This window comes from Phascolarctos cinereus, unplaced genomic scaffold (genome assembly GCF_003287225.1).
Source record: "Phascolarctos cinereus isolate Bilbo 61053 unplaced genomic scaffold, phaCin_HiC Scaffold_9;HRSCAF=440, whole genome shotgun sequence".
NCBI lineage: Eukaryota > Metazoa > Chordata > Mammalia > Diprotodontia > Phascolarctidae > Phascolarctos > Phascolarctos cinereus.
This window is the reverse complement of record NW_027556402.1, coordinates 210,874,059-210,888,550: the sequence shown is the minus strand read 5'-3', so window position 1 is coordinate 210,888,550 and position 14,492 is coordinate 210,874,059. Positions and strand designations below refer to the sequence as shown.

Genomic DNA, 14,492 nt, shown 5'->3' with positions numbered 1-14,492 from the left:
CCATTTGGGTTAGGCTATTTTTTAAGGTGTTATTTTCTTCAGTATTTTTTTGGGTCTCCTTTAGTAAGCTGTTGACTTGTTTTTCATGATTTTCTTGCATCACTCTTATTTCTCTTCCCAGTTTTTCCTCTACTTCTCTCACTTGCTTCTCAAAATCCCTTTGAGCTCTTCCAAGGCCTGGGACTGATTCATATTTTTCTTGGAGGCTTTGGATGTGGGAGCTTTGACTTTGTTGTCTTCTTCTGGTTGTATATTTTGATCTTCTTTTTCACCAAAGTAAGATAATATAGTCTGCCTCTTTTTGTGCTGCTTGCTCATGATCCTGGCCAATTACTTGAGTTTTAATCTCTTTGTTAAGGTAGGAGTCTGCTTCCGATGTGGAGAATGTACTGTCCCAAGCTTCAGGGGTTTGTACAGCTGTTTTCAGAGATACTTGTAGGGACCTGTTAATTTTCAGTTCTTGCAAGGTGGTGTGATAAGGGGCGAGGTGTTTACTCCTTTCCTGGCCTGTGCTCTGGTCTGTTAGTGACCACAAGCACTCTTTTCTGTCTTGGAACTGTGGGGAAGGTTTCTTCTCCACAGCCACTGCAAGCTCTACCATGCCATCGTTCCTCCTCACCCTCTGTGACCTAGATCCAAGCACGGGCAAAGCAAGAGATTCCTGCCTCAGCACTGGCAAAGAGATCCCTGCAATCCCCCTCTGATCAGCTGCTGGATTCCCCCTCAGTCTGTGTGCTGGAAGCTCAGAATGCAGCCACCACTCTGGGCCTGTGCTCTGCACTCTGGAACTGGCTCCGAGACCTACTTTCTCTTTCAGCACTGCAGAAACAGATTTTGCCCACTGACCTTCTAAGTCTTTGGCATTCCTGGATTGAGGAGTCTGGAAACTGCCACAGCTCTGCCCAATTCAGTCCTCTGAGGCCTGCTCCAGGTTTGTTGCGGCCTGTGCGCCCCTGCCACACTACGCTCCACTCCCAGCCCGGCACGATCTACCTTTCTGATCAATCATGCAGGTTGTCTTGGGCTGGAAATTTGCTTCACTCTGTCTTTTTGTGGGTTCTGCTGCTGTAGAATTTGTTTAGAGCCTTTTTTAATAGGAATTTTGATGGGTTTGGGGGAGAACCGAAGCAAGTCACTGCTTTCACTCTGCCATCTTGGCTCCGCCTCCTCTCCCCCTTACATTTCTTAGATTGAAAAAGTTGACCAAAAGAAGGGGAAAAATAACATGTTGGAAGGACTGTGAGAGAAAACAGGGACATTAGTGAATTATTGGTGGAACTGTGAATGTGAGCAGCCATTTTGTAAGCAATTTGTAATTCTGCCCCAAAAGTTACTAAACTGATCATACTCCTTGACCCACTTACTCCACTGTTCCCCGAAGTGATCAAAGAAAGAAGAAAAGAACCCATATGTACAACAACTATTTATAGCCAGGTTTTTTTTTTTGTGGCAAAGACTGGAAACTAAGAGGGTGTTCATTAATTAGGGAATGGCTGAAAAAATTATAATATATGAATGTAATGGAATACAATTGTGGTGTGAAAAATGGTGAAAGGAATAGTTTCGGAGAAACCTGGGTTGAATGCATGAGTGAATGAATAAAGTATTTATTAAGCACTTACTATGTGCCGTGGTGTTACAAATAGAAAAGGAAAATTGTCCATGTTCTCAAGGAGCTCATCTTCAAATGAAGGAAACAGCACTTCTGCAAATCAGATGGAAAAGTCTCATGGTCCATAGGGTGCAGCATTTCACCTGAGGGTAATGTATTGATGAAGAGGGAAGTGAGCAGAAGCAGGAGAACAATTTGTACAATGATAACAACACTGAAAAAACACTTTTGATAGTTTTAAGGGCACTTACTGATGAAAAGACTAACCACAATTCTAGAGGACCAGAAATCAAGTAAGGTACCCATCTCCTGACCGGTGATGGCCATAGGCTGCAGAACAAGACATATGTTTTAGACATGACCAATGCTGGAATTGAGTTTGTTTGTTTGCTTTTTTTTTTACTATGAGTATTTGTTACAATGGTTATATTTTTATTTTTTCAATGGGGGATAGGAAGGAGGGAGAATGATTTTTTTTTTATTAAAAAAGACTGCAAAGAACAAAGTTACAGAAATTTTGTAGTAAAACTGTGGAGGGGGGCAGATTGACAATTTGAGAGCTTCTTAAGAAACAAATCGTTCAAGAAATAATGATTGTGATAGTTACATGGAAGTATGAGGTTTGCACAAGTACTTTAAATATACTAGCTCATTTGATCCTCACAAAACCTTGGGAGATTGTTGCTTTTAGTATAATCCCCATTTTGCAGATGAGGAAGTAGGCTTAAGGGATTCAGTGACTTATCTGAGTAGTAAGTGTGTAAGGCAGAGTTGGAACCTAGGTCTTCTTAATTCCTGGACCAGTGCCCTATTCACTGTACCATACAGCCTGATGTTTTCATAATCCAGTGTGTAGCAAATGTTAAGCTTAGAATGTTACAGTTGGAAGTGATGTTAGACTAATCCCCTTATTTTGCAACTCACATTGAGGTTCATGTAAGCAGAACGATTTGTCCAATATCATAGAAATCAGTGACCAGATGTGATCCTAGACCTCAGTGTTCCTGACTTCTTGTTCTGTCTCTGTCCTGTATTTGAGGTGGTGTGACTTCAAGAGCCTCCTGCAGTGTTTGCTATGCCACAGTTATTTCACAACTTTATTGTACAGAACATATTAACTTTAAAATTCACTGAAATATAACAGTTTTAGTTTTTTTCTCTTTATGAATCTTTGCTACAAGAGAGACTTCACTGGGAAGGAGATGAGGAAAGATGCTTTTGGCTACTTAGTAAGCACCTTATTAAGCAGTAAGGCCTTAATCAGAAATTAATATGATGTAAAGACAAAAAGTTATCAACAGAATTTTTATAAGAACATATATGTTTTTCTCTTGAGCTACATGAGGAACAATGAAATAAACCTCATTGACGTAATTGAACCTGATAATATCTCCTGATTATACTGCTGACGTCTCCCTGTGGTTTTGTTGGTTTGTAGAGCTGTGCAAGACAAATTTGGCTTCTGGTCACGCTCAATCAGAAAATTTTTACTTAAAATACAGTTTTGTAGCACGAACAAGTTGCAGTTAAATGATGGCATTATGAAAGGTGTTGGACAAGTGTTTTATTAAATCAAAGACTTATTTTTTAACTCTTTTCCCTTAGAGTAATACTGTAGACTTCACAGGCTGCTTAGGAAAAAATACCTTTTAAAATGTGATCATTCTAGATGATGTATAATATTTGCCTTTAGAAAGATGTGGCAACAGAAATTCACTGAAAATGTTAAATCATATTGTCATAGATTTTGTTAAATGAACTTTTACAGTGTAAAGAGCCGTATTGTGAAATTGTTATAATGTAATTCCAGTAATGACCCTCACTTCTGGTTAGCAAGTTTCCTCATTGCTGTTCAGCATTATTGCTAAAATTCCTATCCTAAAATCATTTGTTGTGGATATAAGATGGAAGAAAGGGTGCATTAGAAAAAGTTTGCTATTTTGTAGAAATAGGAAGGCCTTATTAAGGATAATTGGTACCTGAAAAGAGCTACTCAATATGAATCCATCTAAAGAGCAGAAACTAGGATTTTATAGTAAACAATGAAAATAAAAGATTTGATTGAGACTTTATCTTGGAAAATGAAACAAATTATGAAAAAGCTTATTTTATCTTACATTTAATAAAATGTTAAATATAAATTCCTGGAACTAATATTTAATTAATTCTTAGAATGAACAAAGATTGAATCAAGTGTTGATTTTTGGTAGGGATGTAATCTTTTGGACAAAATTGGGTGATAAGGTCCTAAAAGACATCTTTTTAGTGTTTGGCTTTTTCACTGTGATCCTAAGGAAGAGGGTCATTGCTATGAAAGTATTGGAAGGCTTTGTAGTTTTTTCCAAAGGCCTCTCTTCATCCCTTGATTTGCAGATCATTCTCAATTAAATGCCTGCTCACAATGTGAGAGAGACTTTTGCTTCATTACCCGACCTAAACGGAGGCTGCCTAGTGCAGTTACAGAGAATAGCTGAAGGGTTGGGAAGACTCCAGTTCAGGGACAACTTCTAGTTGTTGTGGTTGTTGTTTAGTCGTTTCAGTCATGTCTGACTCTTCCCTCATTTGGGGTTTTCTTGGCAAAGGTACTGGAGGGGTCTGCCATTTCCTTCTCAGGCTCATTTGACAGATGAGGAAACTGAGGCAAACAGGGTGAAGTGACTTGCCCAAGGTCACACAGCTTGTAAGTGTCTGAGGCCAGATTTGAACTCAGGAAGATGAGTCTTCCTGATTCCAAGCCTCCTGTGCCACCCAGCTGCCTCTCTATGTGTCTACAGTTACATACTTTCTTTGTGATGCAAACTTTCTTCCATCTTATATCCACAATAAATAATTCTAGAATAGGAATTTTAGCAATAATGTTGAATGACAATGAGAATATTTGCTAAATAGCACACAGCTCATTAAGTGCAAATCACTTAACTTTTGGGTCTTCAGGAAACACTTAAAACTTAAAGTTGGAGAATAAATGCGGAACTGCATTGGGAGAAGGAGTTTTCTTAGTGGGAGTTGACTACACCCATGAAACCATAGATGTGTACCCAAACAAAATATAACCTGGTGTAATAGAAATTCCCATGGCTTCCACTACTTATGAGAAAGGTTTATTACATCCCACTGCTCCCCAACCAAGGTTCTCTAATACCTTGACAGGGCCGGGTTATCTAGGCTCTCTACATTGGCTCCAACCCTCACGGATTATGTTCCCTCACTCGTAGGGAGGATCCTGTGTACCCCAGTTCCATTTAACTACTTAAGATTCAGATTAGTTTTTATATGGGAATAGTTACTTCAAAGGTGTAAAAACAAATATACAAATGTACCCCTTAACATATGTGGGGCACAGTTCCCCCCCACTTTATAATCCAGGAAGAGGAATGGGATTAGAATCATTTATAGTTTAGCATGTTTTCTAAATTACATAGTCCTAAGTTCCAAGTCCGAGGCCCTCTTAGGCTTGAGTCTTAGCCATCTTAGTTTCTCAGGACTTCCCTGTTAGACTGACTGGCTGTGCTTCTGGCCGGGAATCCTGGGTCAGTTACAGTTCTGGTGGGGGTTATTACCTGTATCTAGAACTGAGAAGATTATGAATGGAACAGACCGAACAGAAACCTCAGGCCAGTTTCTTGGGTCTTGAGGGGTGGGGTGGGGAGTAACCCTTACTTCTCTCTCACTGGTTAAGTTCATGGTGCCCTGCTCTGGGTGAACCTTGACTTTCATCCTCTCTGGACATTGAGTGGGGAAAAGGGCACAAGGGGAAAGAGAACTTGTGTCTTAGTTTGATAGTTTTTAAAGATGCATCCTGTTCTGGTTAAATAGCAGTTGGAAAGAGGCTACTTCCACCCACATTGTAGGGGGACACAAAATGTCTTCTCCCAGAAGCTGGGCCTTCCATCTTAGGTCATCACGGTGTGCACCAACACCCTGTTGCACCAGCAACTATGTGAACATGGGGAATGCATACCTGAATACTCATATAACAGGATCTCACCCCTCTCCAATATACAATAAGGCATATTGCTTGTAAAATGAGAGGATTGGATTAGATTACCAATAAAGACTCTTCTAATTCTATCATTCTTTGGGGGCTGAACTTCGAGAGGATCACAGAATACTAAAGGGAGAATGAATGCTCAGCCTTTGCTATTAATGTAATGAGCTTTAAATTTTCATACCAAAGTATCAGCATTTTGGTAACAGGAAGATATAGCAGATTTCCATTAAATCAGTAGTACCTGTAATAGAGTTAAGGCATTTTCAAATTCTATGTATTTTAAAAATAACACTTTAGAGACTTAAATTTTTATAGTAGTCATATAACTGACAATACTTTTCACACCTGCAGGAAAAACTGGAAAATTCTTACAATCCAGTCTGTAACACTTTTATCATCCTGAAAATTAAGGGTTAGGAGAGTTTGTGACTCAGTATACAATGTCGTATGGCAACATCTTGTGGATCCTGTTGGGATTAAGTATCTTTATGAAATGAACACCTTGATATCCTGTGGCAAATAGATTACATCATGATTTTTATTTAGTCTGTATACTCTAGTTATCTTTTTTGCTTTAATTGATAAACAGACTATAGTGCTGCTTCCTTGGAAAGTTTTGGAAACGTGCCAGGTATTGCAATGTTGTCTCTTCTTGCAGTGGTCGTTTTCTGAGTCTGGTTTTTGGTATTGTTCTTTGGCTTATGCTTACTTAACTGATAATCAACTTTTAGAATTAATTTTGTGCTTTTATAATTTGCACTGATCTCTAATACTTTACATTTAAGATCTTTTTAAAGACTCTCTTATACCTTACAGGATGGCCTTCTTCCAGTTTTTATGTCATTTGTTAGTAACATCTGGTTGTTTTGGTGAATTTTCTTGAGCAAATACATTTCTTATAGTCACTGTCATCTAATTATTGAACTTGAGTGGAGGAGTAGCTGCTCTAGGGGGAAAAACATGGTGTGGTGTTGAGAATGCGTCATAAGGCTAGTGAGTTCTAGTTTTAGATGGCTGATGACTTGCTATGTGGCCTTGGTTCTTCAGTCAGTCTCACTGTTCTTTTGTAAAATGAAGTGAGTTGGGTCAGATGGTATTTAAGGTCTTTTCCAGCACTAAAATTCTACAATTCTGTTATTCCCCCATTTTACAAACATTCTACATTGTTCTTGGTATCTAAAAATATCCCTTGAGTATCTGGTCTATCTTTCCAGTTTTATTCTCTAGAGCAGGTTCATGAGGAAGGAGCTGAGAGCTGACTGTAGGCTGGAGGTGCTGAGGGTGGCTTTCCAGCCTAGAGACTGCCTTGACGACCTTTAGCCAGTTGATGGCAGCAAATTATAGTTGTAGTCCTGAGACTGTTCTGGAAACAGTCATTTCCACCCTGTTTATTTCTTGAAAAATGCAAGTAAAACTTTCAGAGTAATACAACCTTCAGAAAAGAATATGATTTCTAACCCTGGCCCTGTACTCAGTGTGCCAGAGTCAAATCAAATCAACAAGGGTTTAAGCGCCTACAGTGTGCCAGGCACTGTGATACATTTTATCTTGGAGATTCAAGGAGAGGCAGAAAAGAATCCATGCTCTCAAGGAACTCACAATTACAAAGGGGAATCAACTATGTACAAACTAGATATATGCAGGATAAATTGGAGATTGCGTCAGTAGCAAGGTGCCAAGATTAAGGACCAGGAGGGGCTTCTTGGAGAAGATGCGACCCAGAATCTTAACAGTGGTACAGGACCTTAGTGGACCTCTAGTACAACTTCTTCCTGAAGCAAAGCTATTTAGAGCTGCATTCCGATAGTTGTACGGTTTCTGCTTGATCACTTCTAGTGATGGAAAGATCATTTCCTGATGATCCAACCTATTTTAAGCAAAACAAGTGTCATCCTTTTTCTTCTTTATGATGGCCATTCAGATATGTGATAGTAGCTACCATCTCCCCCCTCTAGTTTTATCTTATCTTGGTTAAACATTCCCCTTTCCTTCCAACAATCTGTGTGGTTTCTGGTCTCCTCATCATCCTGCCTACCTTTCTCTGGGAATAAACTGGCCTCAGCTTGGCATTGATCCTCTCAAAATGTGGCTCCCACGACTGAACACGTTACTGAAATGAAGTCTGACCAGGGAGGGGACAGTGTCTGTTGTGACTATCACCTCCATTGGTCTGGACAGTCTACTTCAGTAAATGCAGCCCAATATCATATTAGTCTTTTTGGTTGACAGCATCATGTTGTTGGGCCATATTGAACTTGTAGGGATTTTACATGTGAAAGATCTTTTTTCCATATCTTTCTCATTTTGTACTTGTCTAGTTGATTTTTTGCAAAACAAGTGCAGGACTTTATATTTAGCCCTGTTACATTTTATCTCATTAGCTATAAGGCTCCTGTTCCAACCTGTTGAGATCCTTTTTGGATTCTGATTCTGTCATCTCATATGTTTAGCTGCCTCTTCCAGCTTTCTGTCATCTGAAAATCTGATAAGCAGCCATCTGTGCTTTGAAGTCTTAAGTACAAATGTTGAACAGGACAGTGCCAGTGATCGTCCTGTGGTATACAAGATTCCTTGAGCCATGTGTCTGTCCCAGTTCAGAATAGAGAGAAGGCTTTTGAGAGTCAAGCACAGAGCACCTGAGGAACCCCTGGCATGGGGTTGTGGGCAAACAGTGTGGGGGCCAAGGCTAGGTTCAGATACTAGATGTACCTGCTAGTTTTAATATTGATGACTGGACATACATTGACATTTAGAAATGTAGAATCAGAGTTGGAAGGCCTTAGATATCATCTTTTTTAACCCTTTCATTTTACAGATGAAACAGAGTCCCATAGAGAAGTTAAATGACTTTTCTGAAGTCACAGTGTCTAATGTCCAATTATATGAGAATTAAAAGATAGAGAAAGTCCAATACTATGCATAGGTAGGGTTTATAGCACCACTATCACAAGAGCCATGTGTACTGTCTCTAGACTCTAAAAAAAAATCTACAAGAAGTCTGGCTCTGGCCTATTTCTAATCCTTGAGTTACTTTCCAAATGTTTCACAGTATACTTCTTTATACTGTAAAAATTCATTTAACAAATCTCTAACAGTTTGATTGACTTTTCTCAGGAAATATCTATTGCCACCTCTTTCTAAAGGTAAATATCACACATCATTAAAAGTAATTATACTTTTAGAAGTAGTGTCACATGTGAAGAACCAAATTTTGAATGCAATGCCTGGCGTATAGTAGCAACTTAATAGATGCTTGCTGATTGATTGATGGACATGCAAGACAGAATTCATTATCCTTCTTCAGAATTCATCCCTCTTCCTAACTTCCCTGTTTCCATTGAGGGCACCACATCCTTTCCATTACTCAGGTTTGAAATCTTTAGATTAATCCTCAATTCTTCATTTGTCCCATCCAGTCAGTTGCCAAGTCTTACTGACTTTTACCTCAACACCATCTCTTCCTTCTTTTATTCTTCTCACCATGGCTATCACCCTAGTCCATGTCATTTACCTGCTCAGTAAACTCTAATGGCTCCCCATATCTTTAAGATGAAATATACTAAACTCCTGTCATTTAAAACCATTCAGTATTGGGCTGCAATCTGTCTTTCTCAGCTAATCTCATGTTAACTTTCCTAACACGATCTGTGTCCCAGCCAAACTTGCTTGTTTCCCATATGTTCCTATATGTGCCATTCTGTCTCCTGCACCTGTGCCCTCATCCAGACTCTCCCTCATGCCTGGAATACTTTCTCCCCTCATCTCCATCTAGTAGAATTCCTAGCTTCTTCCAGAGAATAGCTTAGGGGTGCCACCAACCCTAGGGAACTTTTTTAAATTTAAATTTTCTTTATTCATTATCAATTTAATCGATACACATTTTGGTATGCCAAGAACAAAAAAGATGATTTTTTATGAAATTATAAACTGTTACATACAGTTTTTAAGTGTATGTTAAATTTAGTACAGTAGTGTTTATATCTCCTTCTAAAGTTGTTTCTGTTTTTTCTGAGCATTTTTATGATTTTTCCTATTTTTTGATATTATTTTTCTTTTTCATCTCTCTTACAACCCACTACCAGAAGACCTTTCTCTTTCCCAGTTGTTCATGCTCTCTTTTGTATTTCCTTTGAACATATTTTGTATATATTTGCCTATACATGTGTTTCCTCTAAGTTGAGTATAAGTTTCTTGAGAATAGGGAGTGCTTTCTTTTTTGGCTTTGCTGTTTATCCCTGGTACCTGACATAAGGCCTAGCGCTCCATGATACAGCACCATTCAGAATGCCTTCCATACACAAACATCTGTGCTTGCTTCGAGGAGCTGTATGGGCTGGCCCTATTGTTCATGTTTTAGTTGTCAGGGTTCAGTAGAGAAGTTAAGGAATAATTCAGATGAGAAAGAATTACCACAGTTTTACCCAAGGGTGTATACTTTATAATTGAGTTTCACTTTGAGGGTGATAAAGACTTCCCATGTTTCATTTAAGCAATTCTTCCCCCCCCTTTTCATTTTTTATAATGTTAAAGATAAAAAGAAAAAGGCCTGAATGGCAGCCTATTTTTAAAAAATGTGTTTGATATTAATTTGCTCCTCTCTACCTGTGACTTAGCAAAAAGGTTCCATTTTACACCTGTTCATTTAGAGCCTTCTCTGTGCAGAGCACTGGACTTGCCAGTTGAGATTCCCATCTAAACTGAGACCTACCTGGGCCCTGTCTTTGTGGACCTTGTCTAACATTCTGAATTGAAATAGAAAAGGAGCAATGACAGAAAAATGGAATTTCTTAGAACCAATTTATCTTGCAAAAATCAGACAATCTATGCTCTATTTAACAAATGCTGCATATACTTTGCATTAGAGTGTTTCGTTCACCCCACAACCTTCCCTTACTGTGTTAATCGTGGTTCATAATGATATTAGAATACTACAGAACACGTTAATACCAAGAGACAGTATGATGTAGAAAAAATCACAAACTTAAGGACAGACGAACTACTTTGGAGCCCACATTTTGTAAATCATGAGTTCTGTGCTGTTGGCAAATTATGTCACCTCTCATATGTAAAAGGAGGGGATTGGCCCAGCCCTAGGGGCCAAATACTACCCCAGACCACACTGTACAGGCAGCTCAGAACCAGATTAAAGTGTAACTGGGCAAGAGTTAACAAAATACAAGTATAATAGAATATAGATAATTCCAGTATGTGGTTTTCTAAGTCAATATGCAGCTGTCAGGATCCTTATGTGTGACTTATTGGTTCCTTTTTCTATTTGAGTTTGCCGCCACTGGACTAGATGACTTCTAGGCCCTTTCCAGCAGCACTGTTCTGTTCTAGTGAACACAGGAAGAGATGTGGCTACTATTTATGTCAGTATGTCAAGGACCTATGATTTCTGCCACAGTCTGGGAATTCCTTTTGCTAAGGCAGATTACCGTCCATCTATAATTCAGACTTTTAGAGAATCACCTGTGGCTCAGATAGGTTAAATGAATTGCCCTGGCTCACACAACTAGTAACTGGGTCAGAGTTGAGATTTGAACCAGAATCTTCCTAACTCCCAAGTTCTATAAATCCCTCCACTTTGGCAGTTCAGTCTTGCTTTATGGAAGAGACATATGTTCCAGAAAAGTGGACAAAAATAAAAAATTCTCTAAGGCTCCTCCTACTTCCCTGAGATGGAGAAGCAGGTTTGTAAGTATATTTGGGGGCAGCTGAAGATGGAAGAGCTTTCATCAATCCTTTGTGTATGGAGAATCAAGAATTAACTGTACATGGAGTAGGGATGAAAGTATCTTTGAGAAAGTTACTCATTTATGCTTGATGCGACCACAGGAAACATGCCGGGTTTAGGTGAGGACTGCTTTTTATAGCAGCACCTTAGATATCCTAGGGAAGCAGCGCCCCTCACTGGCATCAAATGTTCACTGGCCGGGTGGGTGATAGGTGATGATTTTTTTGTTTATTTATAACAATACTATGATTTTTGTTTTTATACTATTAACGCTTCCTAGACAATACCTGCTATGAAGTTTGCTAATTTGTTTGCTTTTTCTGTAATTCTCTTCACGTATTCAGTAACTAATATTTGGATCAGGAGTGGGGAACCCGTGGCCTCTCCCTTGATTTGGATTAATGAAGTATTGTTTGAAAATAATTTTGCCTCCACTTCTTGTTGATTCCATTGCCAAATATTGTTTTTTTTTAAGTAGCTAGAGCTGAAAAAGCTAAACTTTGCCTTTACAGCCTTTTCGTTTCTGTTAATTTTTAAATGAATGAAATTTCTTTTTATTTTTTTTTTCAGATGATTCTTTGGGATTGGGACTTGAAGCAGTGGTCTAAACCCCATTATCAGGTGAGTGCGTGCATGAGCATGAAGGAAGAGTGATGTTTGTGAAAAACTTAAAAGAAACATTGAAATTTAGAATCAGAACTTCCTGTAGTAAGAACTTGATAATCTGGAATATAATGAATTAGAACCTGCAATTAAATGGATCTTTTTTCTGAATTCCACTTGTAGGATAAAGAGGCAAGTGACCCCCCCCAAAAGCTCATTTAAAAATAATTCTTCAAGCAAGAGGCTGGATGACCTCTTGTCGGGTATGTTGTAGTGGGGATTCCTTTTTGGGTGTAAGTTAGATTAGATGGCTACTGAGGTCTTTTCCAGTTCTAAAATTCTGTGGTTCTATGGTTTAAAAAACAAGCAGTTGTCATGGGATAACCTGGGCTTAGCTTAGGCTTCAACCCAAATTAGTACAAGAACCCATTTTTTAAAATTGAGGACTTCTGACTGAGAAAAAAATCAATTTAGAGTACTTAAAAAATTAATTCCCTTTGATTATTTTTAAAATGAAGAAAAAGAAGCACAAAACTTTATTCATTATTAATACAACAAATACTAAAGTATTTTTGAGTCATGTGTTCAATTATCAATTATATATAAAGCACTGTCAGCACTGAGAGAGATATGAAAATAAATTAGATTTGCCCTGCTCTCCTTCTCACCTTTTCCCCACTGATGATCTAGGAGAGAAGCTAAAGCACATACACAGATTACTACAATAGCAACTAGCATGTGCCAAGTGCAAGAGTCCTACTAGATAGAGTTTAGAGAAAGTAGAAACTATTTCAAGCTTGGAAGTTGGAATCAAGGAAGGCCAAGTTTGTGAGCTTGGCAAGCCCTCAGGGAAATGTGGTGGCAGTGTGGGCTGTCTCTGGAGAACAGGTAGGAGGTTAGTAGGCAGATTTGGAGAAGAGGGTATTGTAGGACAGGTTTGATGATGCCAGCTAGGCCGAGGTACAACAAAGCTCCTAAGGTACACTGAAAGTGGCTAGAAGAGGAGCAGACTGTAGTAGAATGGGCCATGGAACAGGTAGATCTGAGATAAATAGGGACAGGTTGTTATTGCAGCAACTTGTTGGATGGGATTATAGTTCCACAAATACGTATTATGTGCCCACTATGTGCAAAGGCGCCACAAAGACAACAACAAAGATAACAGTGACTGCCTTTGAGGAGCTTATGTTCTCCTGGAGGATCCATGAAAAACCAATGTAAATAAAATAAAATTTGAGGAGGAAGAAATTACTAACAAGGAGAAGGTTAAAGGCAGCTAGAAATTTGCAGAGGCTTAGCTAAGAAGGGAATCTATTCCAGGCATGCTGGACAGCCAGAAGATATGATGTTGTGTGAGGAAGAGGAAGATGTTGTGTTTGCTAGAATGTGAGTATGTTATGAAGAGTGAAGTGGAATAAATCTGGAGCAGTATTGAAGTGTGGGGCTGGGGAGTTTGTGTTTTCTCTTTGAGATGATAGGAAGCCAGTCATTATTTCTGAGCTGGGGAGTGACATGGTCATACCCATGCTGGAGGAAGATTATTTTGACAGCAGAGACAAGGATGGACATGAGGGAGGTGAGACTGGGGAAATAGGATAAGTTAGGAGGATATTGTAGTTGTCTGGGTAGGAAGTGATGAGGGATCTACCTGGGATGGTAACTGTGTGAATGGAGAAAAGGGGACACATAGCAGAGTGAAGTATAAGAAGACTAGAGAGGTAGGACAGGGCCAGGTTATTATTGGTGATGATGATGATAATAACAGTCATAATAGCTAGCATTTATGTAATTCTTTAAGGTGGTCAAAGCACTTTATATGTGTTATCTCAATGAGATCTTTAATCTATTTGGTCCTGGAAGAAAAAGAGAGGAGTTTATATAACAAGAAAGTGACATGGTCAGACCTCTACTTTAGAAGAATCACTTTGGCAGATGAATGGAGGGGGAATTGAACTGGGGAGAGACTTGAGGCAGACATACCAGTTAGAAGGCTATTCCAATAATGTGCTTGAGAGAAGGCCTGTACCAGGGTAGTGGCTGTGTGAAAGGGGATAAAGGGCTGTATATGAGAGATGTGAAGGTAGAAAAAATAAGATTTGGCAACTGATTGAATATGTGGGGTGAGTGTAAATGAGAAGTTAAGGATGACCTCAAGGTTGATGGCCTACATGACTAGGAGGATGATGGTGCCCTTGATAGCAATAGGGAATTTTGGAAGAGGAGGGGCGGGTTTTGCAGAAAGATAATGAGTTTACTTTTGGACATGCTGCATTTTGAGATGTCTATAGAACATCCAGTTTGGGATGTCCAAAATCAGTTAATGTGGCAGTGTAGGACTGTAGTTCAGGATAGAGACTAAAGTTGGATGGATATATATATATATATATATATATGTATATATATGTATATATATATGTACATGTATATGTATATGTATATATGTATATGTATATATGTATATGTATATATGTATATATGTATATGTATATGTATATATGTATATATGTATATGTATATGTATATATGTATATATGTATATATATATGTAT

General features: G+C 38.7%; 1 protein-coding gene across 2 annotated transcripts in view; it reads left to right on the top strand.

Annotated features, from left to right (window-relative positions):
* PDE3B (phosphodiesterase 3B) overlaps positions 1 to 14,492 on the top strand; it is a 160,402-nt gene that overhangs the window by 72,683 nt on the left and 73,227 nt on the right. For both annotated transcript variants that reach the window (XM_078148502.1, XM_021005329.2), the window contains exon 2: positions 11,911 to 11,961. In XM_078148502.1, coding sequence (XP_078004628.1) covers positions 11,911 to 11,961 — 51 coding nt within the window. The remainder of the gene's footprint in view (positions 1 to 11,910; positions 11,962 to 14,492) is intronic.